General features: G+C 33.1%; 1 protein-coding gene across 1 annotated transcript in view; it reads left to right on the top strand.

Moving 5' to 3' along the window:
* Window positions 1-16806, top strand: part of LOC109057810 (DNA annealing helicase and endonuclease ZRANB3-like) — a 41143-nt gene extending 24337 nt beyond the window's left edge. The window contains exons 12-17 of the mRNA XM_042749109.1: window positions 4586-4825; window positions 6680-6786; window positions 10906-11007; window positions 11160-11302; window positions 12581-12718; window positions 16212-16806. Of these exons, the coding sequence (XP_042605043.1) occupies window positions 4586-4825; window positions 6680-6786; window positions 10906-11007; window positions 11160-11302; window positions 12581-12718; window positions 16212-16677 (1196 nt within the window). The 3' untranslated portion in view covers window positions 16678-16806. The remainder of the gene's footprint in view (window positions 1-4585; window positions 4826-6679; window positions 6787-10905; window positions 11008-11159; window positions 11303-12580; window positions 12719-16211) is intronic.
* Window positions 16807-18059: the final 1253 nt, after the last annotated feature.

The following is an 18059-nucleotide window of genomic DNA, read 5'->3' as shown; positions in this document are numbered from 1 at the left end:
TCTAGTTGACATTTTTAAAATGTAAAATAATTAATTTTAAATAATTAATTAAGTTTTTAAATGTTTAAATGTAATGGTAATATTATTGTAAACTTATACTAAATTCATGTTTTTACTTTTATAAAAATGCATAAGTATTCCTCGATTTGATAGTTTTTTTTTTTTTTTTTTTGGCGTGTAGCATAATAATTTTAATGAGAATTTATTTAACAATTTAAAAATGCCTTGGCTTGGTTTGCTCTCGATTTTAAGTGACAGTAGCACTTGAAGTCAAAAAATATATTCATAATAATATTTAGGCCATATAAAAAAAACTTGTTTTGTTGGTTTGTCTTTTGTGTTAATCCTATAACTATATAATAATATTAAAGTGTATAGATTTTTAGATTTATTACACAAACAATTGATTTTTGAAATATACTTATATCTATATTATGCTTTGTGTCAATGGCAGTTGCACTCAAACCATAAAAAAATTACAATTTTTATGAGAAGTTAAACTATTTTAACAGTTTAAGAATGTCTTAGCATATTGTTTGTCTTTTGTGTTAGTGGCAGTTGCACTCAAATCCTAAAACGCTGTTTATTTCCAGGTCTAAATGAGATTTTGAACCCCAGATTTTCAGTTTGGTCTGGGACTTTTGGACCCCTCTGTATTTGACGGGCTTTATAAAGGCACTGCTGATCCAGGGCACTGATCCTCAGTAAAGCGGTGTCGAAGCCTTCCTCTCTGTTGCCGAACTTACGAGAGAATCCAAAGAACAACAGGCAGAAATGTTCTAAAGAGAAAAAAGGAGGTGTGCGCGCTGAACGACAGAAATAGATCAGATTGAAAATGACTCATTATCACGGCCACAGTGAGGCGGAATGGATTTTGGCACCTGTCAAATCAAGAATGCCGCTTTCGTTCAGCGTCACCACTGGAAAACTTTTGAGAAACCTTCGTAAGCTTTGTTTTCCAATGCCATCGATCAGATCGTCAGCCTGTCTTCTGACAATCAGGCTGGTGATGCAAATCAAAAGCACAGAGATAATCAGCACACACCAGGCCAGCTGTTGCTGTCTTATTATTACACGTACATCTGTGTGTGTGTTGGTTGTCCCCGCACACAAGCTATACACACATACACTCAAAACTAACTAAGCTAGGTTTTCTTTGTTCTTTAAATGAATAGTTCACCTAAATGAGAAAAATGTGATTATTCTTTTTCTCTTCTAGATAATTCTCTAACTAGATATTACCAAAAATGATGTCAAGTTGTTGCTAAGCATCTACTAAGTTGTTATAAATATCTTAATCATCCAATCTATTGCTAAAAAGTTCCTAATGTTATTAAAACACCTTCACAAATTGTGTAATAACTGTAAATAACTAATACCTTATTAAATGAAGTGTTGGTTCTTTTGGTGGGTCCACCTGTCACAGTGACTATAGCAATAATTAATGACTGTAAAACTTTATTAATATGAATTATGTCAACTAAACCATATTTAAAGCACAGAAGACTTAGGTCATATGAGTAACTAAATGGCTTTCAAATGCAGATGGCTCTCACTTACAGTACAGTGGCACTGTTAAATTAGAGCAAGTTCTGCCTGCAGAGCAGAATATCTGATTCTATCAGCTTAATATGAAGCGTAAAACAAACATGCGGTGTGCTGCGTCTCCGTCAACTCAACACTCAGCCATCAAAGCGTGAGTGAAAGCTACAGCGACGGTGTGTCAAGACTTCACTCCAGGAGAGAAACCAGGCAGCTTTCAGACTCATAAAATCAGACACCAAGAATACTGATGGAAACGCTGTCATGGGCATATATTTACACAACTCAAGGTGTTAATGCATTCAAAACTTTCAGGTATGATCTGCACATCTATTTACTTCAGTTCCTCTGAAAAACTCCAATCATGGATCAACTTAGCCTTTAAACTGTTATGGTAAACCATTCTTTCATTCTTTCGAGCTCCTTCATTTAATCAGGCACGGCACTAAGAAACAACTCCTTATTGTATACAACAACAGCCTGAGATGCTTTTATGAGGAAATCTGTAAATAAATAACACGCTATCTAATAATCTGTATTTTATTCACTGCACTCCTCTGAAAACATAACTCCCATAATGCATCAGTTTGACCTTTCATAAACCAGTTGTGTGTTATTGTATGTTACGTGTGTGTGTTTATATATATTAATATATATATATATATCTATACTATATATATATGATATATATATATATATCTATAATATATAATCCCACACAACAATTTTAGATATTTAACTATTATATATACTGTAGTTTGTTTCCTATAGTTTAGTTTATTTTTTTATATTATTATATTTATCTCAGATATGATATGTTTTACAAGAGTGGAAGTGACATGTAGTTGTTCTTCCTGTACTTTTTAACAGATCCATGCTATTTTGCAGAAATATTTGATAATATTTTTGCCTTTGGTTGTCAAATAAGTTTAAATTATTAAAAAAAACTATCATATTATCTATATGTTATTATTATAGTGATCTGGCCTTGTTAAAGGCCAAACAAAAAAAGAAGAGCAAGAAAATAAACCTCTGTGACCTGCGTAAAACTTTTTATAATTTATTATTATTAGTTATTATTATTATTAGTATTATTATTAAATTTTTGCCTATAGGGAGTGGCAGTTACGATCGACAATCATAAATAATAAAATTATTATTTTAAAAAAAATTATAAGACCTTTTATATATTTCACAGTATATTATTTAATCTTGTTTAACACTATTAATGTTTTACAATTTAATACAATTGACCTATTCTTAATTTTCTTATCTTTAAGGCAGTTCAGTTGAACTTTCATTTACTGCTCTCACTCTGAAAAATACCATCATGCATCAGTTTCTTTCATTTCGACCTTATGGTAAACTTTCTTGTTGGAATCCAAGAAAGCAAGCGTTTCCGAACATGGCAATTTTACCCATTTGCCCTTGCTTTTAACAGATCTGTGGTCACAAAGGTGCCCGTTAACACAACTCATATCATCCAATTTCATGTTTTGAAACCGGTGCATGATCTACATATTATTCCCCGTTTGAACCTTTCAGTTTTCAGTTCATCCAAACGAAAGCGGCGAGTTTTTTAGCCATCCGTCCTGGACCGTTACAGATCAACGGCCACAAAGGTGGCACCGCAGAGCCACTCCAGACAGTGATGAGGGTTCAGATACGCAGCGGGAGTTGTTTTCTGCTAGTGTCTGGCTTTCTTTCGGCAAGCCGGCTCGTTAAGAGACAGCACAGCAGTGGAGCTTTTATTCGGCTTCTCACAAATTCAGCTGACATTTTAGAAGATCCATATGAGACCTTTCAGTGAGAGCGAGAGTGAGAAGGAGAGGGCGAGAAAGAAAGAAAGAAAGAAAGAAAGAAAGAAAGAAAGAAAGGGTAATGCAAAGCTTGGAGGGGATGGTGTGAAATAGAAGAGCGATAGAATCCGAAAAGGGAAAGCGAACGAGCGAGTCAGAGGTGTGGAAATTCATTAGCGGCCCTCAAAGGAAGACAATCGCAATCATCAAACTCCTCCACAGCCTCGCGGATCCAAATAAACTTCGTCATTACGGACCGAGCGTCCTGTCACGTTTTTGATGATCGACTCCCTCGGGGAGACGGTGAGACAACAGCTACGAGACAGATAATGCATTTCAGCGCCTCCACATCGTAAAGATGCTTTTCTGAGATGGAAGGGCACAAGGGAGGCTTTAAATGTAGACGTATTTTTTCCCCCTGCCGTGTCCCGTGGCGCCATATGGCAGAGAGATGTGAAACTGCTGGTCTGAGGGAAGGAAATCAGTCAAACGCAAAACAGACAGCATCTGTTCCTCGCTCGGTGAGCTCGACGCGTGTTCAGACGACTGCAGAGAACTGTGACGGCCCTCTGTGGCTGTGAGAGCCCGGCCAGAGGCCCACATTAAAGACCTGTTCAAGAAATGACAGGAAAATTGGATCATTTACTCACTCCCGTGCCGTTTTTGATGCTTGCAAAAAGAGAAATTGCAAATAATGTCCTGGTTGCTCTTTTCCATGCAGTTACAATGAGCTCCTGAAGGTGACCAGACAGCTTTAGATATGATTAATATTGTGTTTTATTCAAAGAAAGCATTTGAAATAAATAAATATATATATATATATATATATATATATATATATACATATATTAATTTTTTTTATTATTATTATTATTATTGTTTATTTATTTATCTAATAATATATTAAATGTATATAATATTAAATCTAATCATGTATATTTTTAATAACATATACACATATTAAAATTAAACGGTAATTATTAGTTGAAAACAATTAAACTCAATACGTGGTGCCATGTATTGTATTTATACATAATAAAATTTTATATTTGATTAATAGTATATATTTTTAATTTACAAAATACAATTAAATTAATTAATAGTAATTTGTTTTAAAAAAAAAACTCAATAGATGGTGCCATTAATGTATTTATACACAATAAATTGGATATTTGATAAATAGTATGTTTTTAAACTCAATTGATGCAACTCATCCTCTATGTCTCTCTCTCTCTCTCTGTTAGCTCCCAGCACATCTCCATCATTACCGGATCACCCCTCATCCTCCTCATCGCTCACTACCATCTGCATCTCTGATTCAGATCAAGAAAACGAACCAGCCAGCCCCAGCACCCCACAAACTCCACACACACGTCCAAACCTACAGGCCAGTCCGGATGTGGCAGAAACACACATGGATGAATCTCAAGAAATGCAACGAAAGAATGAGTTCAGCTCACAAACTCTCTCCAGCGGTGATCCAGGTCTGTTCCAAACACACTGCTGCCACTTTCAGGAATTCTCATCAAGATGTTAAAGGAATAATTCGCCCTAAAATGTCAATTCTTATCATTTCCTTTAGATCAACCAATATTGTTTGAGTGCTACTGATTTGTCAAATAAGCAGTATGAAGAACCAATACTAAACTAAAGCACTCGACACAAGCTTCTGAAAGTGAACAGCCCATTTTACAAGAATATTGTGTTGAATAATTGAATTTAAAAAACTAAATAAATGCATTTAAATACATTAAATATTAAAATACAAATAAAATCAAATAAGCAAGCAATATTGGATATCAGTCAAAAATTTATCAAGCAGTTATTGTTTTTATGTACTGTTTTTTACCGATATTTGATATTCCTGTAATTTTCACCTAAAACGTATGAAGTTTCGAAGTTTTGCCGAATGTTTAAGCTAATTTTTTTCCATACTATGAAAGCAATTATTTATGAGACATTTATGTACAAGATATTTCAGCACCAATTATACAGAAACTCTAGACACTTTTTTTTCCATGTAATAAATTGTATTAAAAAAAATTATTTAAATATTCATAATTTTTGTGTATATTTAATATTGAATGATTAATAATGATAATGATTACCTTTTTAAAGAAAAAATATTTTATATATAATTTGTATAATTTAACAGTTATAAATTAATATTTTATATTATTTAAAAAATATATTTAAAATATATTCATAATTGTATTTGTATATTTATTGATCTTTTATATTATTTAAAAAAATGATTGCTTTTTAAATAAAAAATACAATCTTATTTTATATAGAATTTTTGTGTAATTAAACAGTTCTTATTTAATATTTTATATTATTAAAAATATATTTTAAATGTATTCATAATTTTATTTGTATATTTATCAATATTTTATATTTTTATATAATTTTTAAATAAATAATAAAATGTACTTTTTTATATATTTGTGTAATTTAGCAATTATTATTTAATATTTTATATTATTTAAAAAATATAGTTATTTAAATAAATAAAAAGCTGGAGATTATTCAAGTAATATAATTATACATAAACTCCAAGGCAGACCTTCAAACCTGGACGATTTTCTTTTTGCCAGTTTTCTTTTTTATAAAGTTACGAGTTACAAGACGTGAAATTTCAGTGTCATTGAATCCGAAAAGAAGCAAAGAGCAGCTTGCACTTTTTGCGAAATATCTCCCGTTGCGTTCTTTAAGAGAAAACGGCCCTCGATGATCAAAATTACCTTCTAAGAACAATTTGACAGTTGCGTCACCGCAGCTAAGAGCATGTCTTCGTGAAATATGGATAATAACAGGCCATTTCAAAGCCAGACAATCGACGAGCGTTCACCTTTCTTATAAAGAGTGCAATTTTCAGACACTGCAGGGTTTGTCTTAACGCCCACCTTTACGACACACACACAGAATCCCAGCTTCCCAGCAGCACACAGTAAGCATAATGGCTCTTTAATAACACGTTGTGATTGGCCAGCCGGCGACGGCTCGGCTATTTTAGACCGCAGTAGGGTTCTGGTAACTAAGCCTCGTGGGGTGTCTTTGCAGTGAGCCTGACCCAAATGAATGTAGAACAGCTCTGTGGGACGAAATCCGGATGAATCTGATTTCTCCGAACTGCAGGATTGTTTGAGGTCACGGCGTACCTGCTGCATTCCAGCGTTCGTTAGCGCTCGCGTCACCTGACCTTTATCAGGAGCATAATGATCATCCGCTCCTCTCGTCCTCTCATTGCCCTGCTCTCTTTTTTCTCCTCCTATTAGTTACTTCGGCTTTCCCATCATGTCTCTCTCTCTCTCTCTCTCTCTCTCTCTCTTTGATAGCTAAAGACATTCACATTCATGAGGAGTCGGATGACTCTGTTCCCGTGTACGACTGTCTGAAGTTCTGTGCCAGCAAAAACACGGACAGGATCTACATCTACGACAAGGTATACAGTGTTAAGCCCCGTTCACACCAAGAACAATAACTATAAAGATATTAGAGTCCACACCAGTGAACGACATCATCTGTAAGTGCACGCTCGTCTGCTGCTTTAAATTCTCAGCTCGTTACAGCAGGATTGCTTCTGATTGGGCGTCATTGTTGCTGAAAAAAATAGTCACTGAAAAAAAATAGTTCTGAAAATGATTCCAACGATATCATTTCTCTTTGCCTTTAATGTTATAGTTGTAGTGTGGACTCGATTTTTAGAGCTTTATCTTTATCGTTATCTTTATAGTTATCGTCCTTGGTGTGAACGGGGCTTTAGAAACCAAAGCAGCTGCAGTACATTCAATATTCACATTATAATTACAATGATTTTGCCAAACATCACGAATGTTGCGATAAAGCATTTTTTATTGCCATTTTATTTGACTCTTGACATTTCCTGAGCATTGTGAGTTTTAATAGCGTATCTTGCCATCAAAAAGGCACCTTATTTCTGTGAATCAGTTCAAATGAATCGTGTGATTCGGTGAATCAAATCAAGTGTTTGATTCAGTAATCATCCCCTGCAGAAAAGAAACTATCTATCTATCTATCTATCTATCTATCTATCTATCTATCTATCTATCCTATATATATATTATATATATATATATATGCTATATAATATATTTATTAATTTTAGGCAATGATTCACTGATGAATTTTCTCAATAATGAAGCAATTGTTATGCATAAAATTCAATAATTATTTTTCTCAATAATGAAGCAGAGTGCAGCGTGGGACAACACTTGATGGGCGAGTGCTGGTAGAGACTCGTGTGTGCGGGATGCGGAAGTATGAGGGGGTACTCACACTAGGCAATCTTAACCGTGCCCAAGTGGGTTTGACCCCCAAATCGGGCGCGGTTCGTTTAGCTGTCCCTGACTCGGTTGGAAGAGGTGGGCCAGAGCGCGGTTCAGTTATATATAGATCAGTGAGTGTGAGCACTGAACTTATGATATGTGCTGCATGATTGCGTGGATATTTCTGAGCAGCAGGAGTGATAGATCTGTAAAGCAGTATATTGTGAGAGGGCCGTGGGTTACCACGATCCCAAACGATTCAATATAAAAAACAACAAAGTTATCAAAATGATGCACTCCACTGTTCTGAGCGAGAGCACTTCTGTCTTCACATGCTATCAGAAACTTCCTGTTTCCCACTCATGAAGTCGGGATTACGAGCACGTTGCATTCTTTTCTGTTAAAAATAACAGTGAACAGTGGTTTGTGAATTTTGATGCTTAGCCTAAATAATTTTCATGTGAGCGCTGCTGCAGTCTTTGGCCAAGTCCAAATGCTCTCATTGGTTGAGACGTGTGATGACACTATCATTTTATTATGCTTAAAATTATTTTATATTTAGTTTTTATTTTATACTAATTTGTTTTAACAATATTTAAAATAAGACAGTTTATATTTAATAAATATATATTTTATGGATTTTCTAGACGTTTCAGCAGTTATTTTCAATAGCTCTTAATGTGAATCAGTACATTATTGGTTAGGTGGTTTATAATTTTATTTTCACATCATTTTCTTTTTACAGTACAATTTTATATATATTTTTTTCTTTCATAGTTGAGCAAATATATTTATATTTGGCATGACAATGATTTCACTGCCCCTGATTTTTTTTTTTTTTTTTTTAATTTATCATTTTTAAATTAATGTAATGTAATGTAATTTTTTTAATAAAATGTAATTTTTTAAATATAAATCTATAGTTGTGTATTAAATTGTCTGTTTTAAAATTAGCTTTTTATAAAAAAAAATAATAATAATTTAATATGTAGTATTATGCAATTATACATATTCTAATTATATAGAATTATATGTAAATTATACTATAAATAAAATATATATGTAATTTTAAAATACATAATATTTTTCATAATTTTCAAAATATTAATGTATTATATTTTTACAATATTATGTTTAAAAAATTACATTTATATTTTATTTATATGTATAATTTAGTTAGTATTTAATATTTAATATTATTTTTAATATATATATATTTTAATCCAATTTATTTTCTAAACTAATTTAGCAGTAATATTTTGTATTATTTTAAAATATATATTACTTTTATTTTTTCTTTCGAAATCACTTTAAAAATTGCAGTAATAGCTGGAAGTTACATTGTAAAATTATATTATATTATATTGTATTGTATTACATTATAGAAGTATTATAATTTTACAGGAACTACTTAAATTCATAACACTTCTGCTGGATCATTATGACACGTTATTTCTGGAAAATAAATGCTGGGGTAAAATTGCATTAAGTGGAAAAAAAAACTCATAAATTGCATTGTTGTATAAGTCACGTTTTATTATTACATTCAGGAATAATGTAAAATATTTGTAAAAAAAAAAAAAAAAAAAAAAAAACTTTACAAGCATTTTAAACATTAGTTTTAAAAAATGCGGCATTCTGGAAAATACAGTACAGTCACTGATCTATATTATAGATCAGTGAGTACAGTACATTTTGTCAGTTTTTTTCTACCTGATGTGATTACAAGTAATTCTGTTACTACTTAATCAGCCAATCATTTTACCGGACATCTTTGACAAGCTGTACTTACAAGTAATATCATAGAAAACCAAGTGTTTAAGTATGCACGACACAAAATGTATTTCTTACATAACGTATTGTCAGAAGCACTTCTATTCTTCAAATTCATCAGGATTTCTTTCATACCAAACCAACCTCTGATCTGCATCAGTAGCTGTAATATGAGAATGGCCCTAAATATTCTCTGGATCTTGAACACACGGTTCAGTGTTAATCTGAGGGCAAATCTCTCGTCCTCATTTGTACAGCGCAGCGCCGGGATTCTTACAGTTCTCTGCAACTGTATTAAATGGAAGCAGATATAAGCAGGGGGCCTCTAATTGACTTTGATTGAGAAATATTATCCGGGTTGGTTTTTAATAAGAGCTTTTCCTGAGGCCATCTCAGCCGAGCAGTGATGAATGGAGTTTAGCAGGGAGACAGAGGAAGAGCTGGAAAAGATGCGTGCCGTGGGCTGGAAATGTAATCTTTTGTCTCCCTGTGGACAGACGATGTGGGACGGCGGTCCTGCTGGTGGAGGAGAGCTGGACCGCTGACTGTAAGGGCCGCTCTCGTTTAACGAACGTCTCTCCGCTCGCGTGAACACGGCTCGCTGTCATCATGACCTTGAGGGACCACCTTTGGGTCTCTCTTCATATTCATATTTCTCACTTAAAGTAACAGCAGTGTTGTTACTTGTTTAGATTCTCTGACTGCACTGATTTATGTTTTTATTATTACTAATTATTTTTATGTACATATTTTGTTTAGCATAGGCATTAGAGTTATGGTATAGTGTTCGAATATTTTTCAGGCTGTGTTCACTATATATCGCTATATCTATATCCATATCCATATATATATATATATATATTATAAAACAGTTAATATTTAATAAATATAGTTTATGAATGTTCATTAACTGTGAATGTGTGAATCATGACATTATTGGTTAGGTGCTTCTTTATTTTATTTTATTTTATTTTACACACACACACACACACACACACACACACATACACACACAATAAATCTACGGTTGTTAGTCTTGAATTTAGTTGATGACTTTTGTTGACTTTTTCCAGATTAAATGTTTGCATCAAACCATGTCCACTTATTTGCTTAATATAGTTTTTGAATATTTTTTATTTATGTGCACCTACATACATACTTCTGTACTTACATTTTACTAAAACATTTTAAAACTGGTCAGATGCCCCACTGATATTTCTATAACACTTCTGAGTGATGACAGAAATATTTCATTGAATCACTTTGAGCAAATTCACTGAAACTGGCAGCTTAAAGGAACCGATTCACAGAAATGAATCAAATTTCAAAACAATATCTGATATCACTGCTGAGCTTGAAACTAGTCCAACAGTACAGTCTTGAGGAAACAGTCAAATAAAAACACTTCAAATATAATGCTGGATAATTTCATATTGTCAATAAAATATTAAATATATTGTAAATATTCAGGTTTATATGGTTTGGTGTGTGTTTCTCTACAGGACGGCCTCCCGCTCCACTGTAACTTCATTCCCTTGGATATCAGACTGCAGAACTGGGAGGAACTGCCACCAGAATTCAATCACAGCGAGAACAGGAGACAGGTGTGTGTGTGTGTGTGTGTGTGTGTGTGTGTGTGTGTGTGACGGGATATTCAAGTACTGTTTCATCAGATTTCTTGAAACGCGTGTGTGTGTGTGTGTGCGTGCGTTCGTGCGTGCGTGCGTGCGTGCGTGCGTGTGTGTTTGTGTGTCAGGTTGTGCGATTTGTGCGTGAGTGGATCTCTCTGACTGCGATGAGGCAGAGGATGGTGAAGAAGAGTGGAAGAGTGTTTCACAGCCCCATCCTGCTGCTAGAGGAGCTCACTCAATCCCAGCGCCGGCACAGCAGCACCTCCAGGCAAGAAACACACACACACACACACCATTAAAGCTGGAGAGCTCTGGGACGTGTGGGCGGATCTGAATCTCATTGGCTCAGATGTGGGTGTCAATCAAATTAAGTGTGGTTTTGTTTTTGTTTGTTTGTTTTCCCCCACACTCAAAATGTTAAACAAAGTCATGGGACCTTTATTTTATTTTTATTGTATATTTTATTTCCTTTTACAAATTTAATTAGATATACATTTTATGTTATATTATAATTAAGTTTATTGTGGAAATACACTTTTTTGTATTTTTTATCTATTTCTGAAATATATACACTACTGTTCAACAGTTTGGGGTTGGTGTGCATTTTTTATATTTTTGAAAGAAGTCTTATGTTTATCAGGGTTGCACTTATTTGATCAAAAAAAAAAAAAAAAAAACTCTAAAATTGTGAAATATTAATGCAATGTAAAATAACTGATTTATATTTGAATTGTAAAATTACAATTATTCCTGTGATGCAAAGCTGAATTTTCAGCTCCATTACTTCAGTTTTCAGTGTCACGTGATCCTTCAGAAATCATTCTAATATGCTGATAATAATATTTTTGTAGAAAACATTATACATTTTTTTCAGGGTTCTTTGACCATTAGAAAGTTCAAAAGTATAGCATTTATTTGAAATAAAGAAAAAAAAATCTTATGTAAAATTGTCACTTAATTTAATGCATCCTTGCTGAAAAAAAAAATCTGAATTTGTTTCTAAATAAATTTCATTGACCTAAACTGTTGAAAAGTAGTGTATATTTATGTATTTTTTAAATGTATTATTTTTTCAAATTAATCAATTTTTAATTGCATTTTATTAAAATTTTTAATTTAATATTAATTGTATTTTTATATATTTTTTAACATTCTTATGTTTGTAATTTAATCATTAAAAAAAAAATATATATATTTTTTTTTTAACCAGTTCTTCAGTCTTATTCATATGGGTTTTAATTTTTTTTTTTTTTTTTTTTTTTTTTTTCTCTTTCCGCTATTTCTTTTAGTTTATTTCTGCAAAAGTTTCCCCTGAGGCTAAGAATAATGTGAGATTATTGGTGAAGTAGTTTTTAATTTGTAAGTTTTAATCAAGGATTTTCCGGCGCATTACAAGCATCAGTTTGCTGTTCTGTTACACAAACATCAGCTGTGTGTGTTTTCTGGGAGCAGATACTGTACTGCCCTCTTCGTGCCACCATGATGTTCCCTTTCTGGCACTCAGAGTTCTTCACAGTCTCTCTCTCTCTCTCTCTGTCTCTGTCAGGTATCTCTCCAGACAGGATGTAGCTCAGACCTCCATCGCTGTGGCCCAGAAAGAGGGCGGAGCTCTCCGCATCATCAAAAAGGACAACATCGGTCCGAAAAGACAATCCTTATCCAAACCTACCGACCCCAGCAACAGGTCTGACCTCCCATAACCCTTAATAATAATAACTGTTATTAAAGTCATTGTTATACAAATGTAGTTTTTATTAATATTAATTGTTGTCATGTTGCAAAAATCTAGATAAGGCACAACAATAATAAATAGTTACAAAAGACCACTTGTAATATTTTGTGATAGCTTATGCAAAAATTATCTTTGTCATTTTATTTTTGCTTATTGAAAAGTCAATTTGCATAACAAAAATGTTAGTAATGTGTGCCACTTGCTTATTTTTAACAATAGAAAGTGACAAATTAAGATTTTTTTATTATTATTATTTGTTGTTTTCTTTCTGCTTATTGAAACTATTAATTAGACGACCTCCACCATCAAGAACATCTTAGCAACTGCATAGCAACACAGTAAAACACTCATAACACCCTAGCAACCACTTATAACACCCTAGCAACCACATAGCAACACCCACTTATCAACACGTATTTTAAATGTTAAATCCTTCAGAAGATGACCATCATTCTTCTCCAGTAAGCACATCTTAGCAACTGCATAGCAACACGGTAAAACACTCATAACACCCTAGCAACCACATAGCAAACCACTTTATCAACACGGTTAAAGAAGATGACCACCATACACTCATAACACCCTAGCAACCACTTATAACACCCTAGCAACCACATAGCAACACCCACGTATCAACTGGTATTTTAAATGTTAAATCCTTCAGAAGAAGACCATCAAGAACAACCATCAAAAACATAGCAACTGCATAGCAATGCAGTAAAAACACACATAGCACCCTGGCAACCACATATCAACACCTGCTAAACTATCGAGTATTTCAAATGTTAAATCCTTCAGAAGACGACCATAAAAAACATCATAGCAACTGCATAGCAACACAAAACATTCATAAAACCCGAGCAACCACTCAGAACACCCTAGCAACCACATAGCATCACCTGGTTATCAACTAGTATTTCAAACGCTAAATCCTTCAGATGATCATCAAGAACAACCATCAAGAACATCATAGCAATTGCACAGCAATTCAGTAAAAACACTCATAACACCCTACCAACTACTTATAAAACACCAACAAACACACAATTATCTAAAAGTTAACTACTTATAGCACCCTAACAACCACCCACTTAGCTACTAGTGTTTAAATGTTAAATCCTTCAGAAGAAAATCGTCAAGAACCATCAAAAACGTCACAGCAAGTGCATAGCAACACAGTAAAACATTCATAACACCCTAGCAACCACATAACAACACCCACTTATCAACTAGTGAGTATTTCCAACACAAACTCCTTCAGTAGACTGGGTTTTGGGGAAGTGGCCAGAACGAGGGAATAACGCGGCAACGGCTGATAACATAACAACACCCACTTATCAACTAGCGAGACACACGAGCGAATAACCCCTCAAAGACACACAAAGTCATCAACACAATATCTCACATCTGCCCCCTCACACAACACACTCGCGCGCATGGGCCCTGTCAGACACACCGTGGCTTTTTGATCATATGTGACAGCTGTTTCCTCTCGTACTTTGTGGCTATGTGAGAAAGTCATCAGACTTTGTTGTCGCGCGATGAGATCTCAAACCGCGGCGGATGCTGCCCCAGGTGTAGCTAATCCACAAATGGAAATGAATATATGTGTTTTTCACTTGGCTGACAGATACATATCTATGAATTTGCATCACTCCTGCAAAAATAGATAGATAGATATAGATATAGATATATAGCTTCTATCTATCTATCTATCTATCATATATATAGATATATTGCAATAGATATAGATATAGATATATAGCTAGATATAGATATATATATAGATATATTGCACAGCGAGTGACAATTTACTTTGAAAGTGCCTTTCGGCATGTAATTATGTGTGTAGCAGCGAACAGTTAACCTTGTAAAGCTGCGATATGAGTGTGTGTGTGTGGAGTGTGTTCAAGAATGCTTAGTGCAGAGAATAAGGGCTTAATCCACACACATGCGAGTGCTGCGGCGTCGCCATGGAAACCGCGGGAGGAAAAAATTGCGACGTACTGAGTGCTGTCTGGGGCTGGATATTTTTAGACGATGGAGAGAAAAGAGGAAGAAACCGGGAAGAGAGAGAGAGAGAGAAAAAGTGAGAACTGATGGAGGACTAGAGAGAAAGTCGTTCCTGGTGAAGTTTAGACTAGTTAGTGTGGTCAAGACTAGTCTCGTACATACATACGTGTTAACACTAAACATTCAAATTGGTTAGCGAAAGAATATGCCTTGTTAGAGCCGCAGTGTAATGGTTAGCACACGTTACCCATGTGATTTGATTTATTTTTATTATTTTTTTTTTTTACAGCAGATTATTTAAGGTTAAGTAACTAAGAACTGTTTTTTGTGTATTGTTTTTTTTTTTTTTTTTTTTGTAACAAAAAATACATTTGGATAATAATATATATATTTTTTAATTGCCACATTTTTGCAAATATATATAGTTTTATGCATTTTTAATGCATTTTTGTATCATTTTATTTATGTTTTTGAACAAAAAATAAATTTGTATAATAATAATAAACTTTTACTGCCACATTTTTGCAGTTTTTTATTTTTTGCATTTTTGTATCGTTTTGTTGCTTTTTGGAATTATACATTATGTATATTACTACTGCTAATAATAATAACTTGATTAATATTTTGTATTATTATTATTATTATTGCCACATTTGTGCAAGTTTTTTTCCAAATAAAAATAGTTTTATGCATTTCCCCCCCTTTTTTATGCTTTTTGGAACAAAATACAATATGTATATTACTTCTAATAATAACTTAACTAATTAATATTTTAAAATAACAATAGTGCTAATAATAACTTTAATTCATATTTAATAAATGTTTATTATTTAATAGTTATTATTGTTAAAAAATATTAATAATTCACATTTTAATTAACATTGTTAACATTGTTAATTAACATTAATTAACATTGTATGTGCCATATTTATAATTTATATATAATATAATTAGTTGCAATATTGTTTTGTATTCAAATATTTTATATAACTTCTGATAACTTACAAAAATGTATACATATGCAGATGCTATACTTATAGTTATAGTATTAATAATAATAATAATGTGCCATATTTATGCTTTTTTGGAAAATAGTCACAAATTATTTAATTTAATTATTTTATTATTCTTAAATAATGCATAATTATAGTTTGTGGCTTTTTTGGAAACTTAAAAAAAAAAAAACAAATCTATAAAAAAAACTCAAATCAAACATAAAACAAATAGACACAACATTAAAAACAACAAACAAATTCAGAATAAATATATATTGTTTATAAATGAATGTATATATGAATGTATATATAAAATGTCTTAAAACCATTTATTTTTTGTTGGTGAAAATACTAATGGCCTAAGACTTCTGCACAGTACTGTATATTTCTTCAGAAACTGTGCAGATCTACTTGCTAATGTGTGTTTGTGTCTGCAGAGAAGCAGAGAGCTCGGTGTGTGTTCAGACAAACACTACAGCCGGTTACCTGCAGGCCATGGACTCGGCCGGGACCCCCCTGTGTCTGTCCTGCCAGAAGCCCAGCGGGGAGCACCGCGGCTGGGCAGGAGGCTTCTGCAGCCCTGCCTGTATGGAGGACTTCCAGCTGCGCTCCAATCAGGCCTACATGCGCACCCGTGTGTTGGAGACGGAGCAGGGTGTGTGTCAGCACTGCGGACTCAATGCCCACCAGCTGTACGTGCAGGTCCGGGACGCCCCGTGCACACACCGCAAGGAGATACTGGACAACACCTGGCTGGCACAACTCCCTCTCAAACAGGTTGGGCTCATTTCTAGGAGCCTCATCTGCACATTTGGCCATATTTCTTTCTTTCCATCCATCCATTACATGCTAAAGTTACTCAAACTCTTCAATATGCATATTCTGGTCTTTTTTTTAAACTGAAATGCAAAACAGTTTTAGTATTTTTACCATTTAAGTCACAGCACTCTCTCAGCTATTAGGTGTCAAGACTAGGATAAATATAACAAAAAATTAAAGACACTGCACTCTACATTTTTATTATCCCCTTTTGTGAATTGCATAATAAAAAAAAACAAAAAACAACCATCAGACCACAATTATTAATATAATACAATAACTAGTATAATTTGAAATACCAAATAAAAAAAAAAAACTTAAATAAATAATAAAAAAAAAATAAAAAATATTATTATTAACAATATTTGTGGCATGTTGTTATTATTTGTCAGCGTTAAAAATAGTAGCCGCTATTGTTGTTAACAACAAGAAATAGTCAGTAATAATAATAATAATAAATATGCTACAAATAATATTTTTACTCATTTAAAAACCTAAGATGCCACAAAATAATATCATCATCATCATCATTTTAATAACAATAATAAAAGCATTACAGTTACAAATTTAATGCTTAACTAAATATGCCTCAAAATATTAATAAAATAATATTGTTTTGTTGTTATTAAAAATTATTATTATTATCATCATTTTTAATAATAATTATAAAAGCATTTAAGTTGAAATGTCTTCAAAATGCAATGCGTGTCTAAATATGCTTCAAAATATTATTAATATTGTTATTATTATTATTATTATTAATGGAATATATTAATAAATTACTACAATATAACATTAATAAATATAAATAAATATAATATTTGTAGGAAATGTTCATTACTTAATTACTCATTAATAAGCAAATATTAATAAATATAAATAAATATAATATTTGTAGGAAATGTTCATTACTTAATTACTCATTAATAATAAGCAGCAATAATCATCAAATATAATATTTGTAGGAAATGTTCATTACTTAATTACTCATTAATAATAAGCAGCAATAAGTAGCAGCATCTACTCTTCATAGATCTTTTTCTTATTTCTTATTTTTCTTTCTTCAGAATCTTCTGTAGATAGTCCTCTCAGAGTTTCATGCACGTCCACAGAAGCAGTCGATTGGCCTCCTCAGAGCTCCTGCTCACAAACTGCGCGAGGTGTACGTAGCACCAGGACTAATTTCGTCTGGGAAGTTGGCCAGAGTTTGGGAAAAAGCACGCATTAGTCTCTTCCAAAAGCACATTAGCTGGAATTATCCCCAAACATTCACAAGTAACTCAGCAGACGCTGCATTTTATTGAAAAAATATTGCTTACAGAGAAAGATAAATAAAGATGGCCTGTTTAGCTTGCAGAAGCAATAAGAGCTTAGCGGCCTCGGGCGTCTGCTCTCTGACTCTCTCTGTAGAGTTATCATCACACACACACACACACACACAGCCGTCCTTTCCTCCCCGGAGCATC

The sequence above is a fragment of the Cyprinus carpio genome, chromosome B22, assembly GCF_018340385.1.
Source record: "Cyprinus carpio isolate SPL01 chromosome B22, ASM1834038v1, whole genome shotgun sequence".
Lineage (NCBI taxonomy): Eukaryota > Metazoa > Chordata > Actinopteri > Cypriniformes > Cyprinidae > Cyprinus > Cyprinus carpio.
The sequence above is the reverse complement of the archived record's forward strand: the minus strand, read 5'-3'. Positions and strand labels throughout refer to the sequence as shown.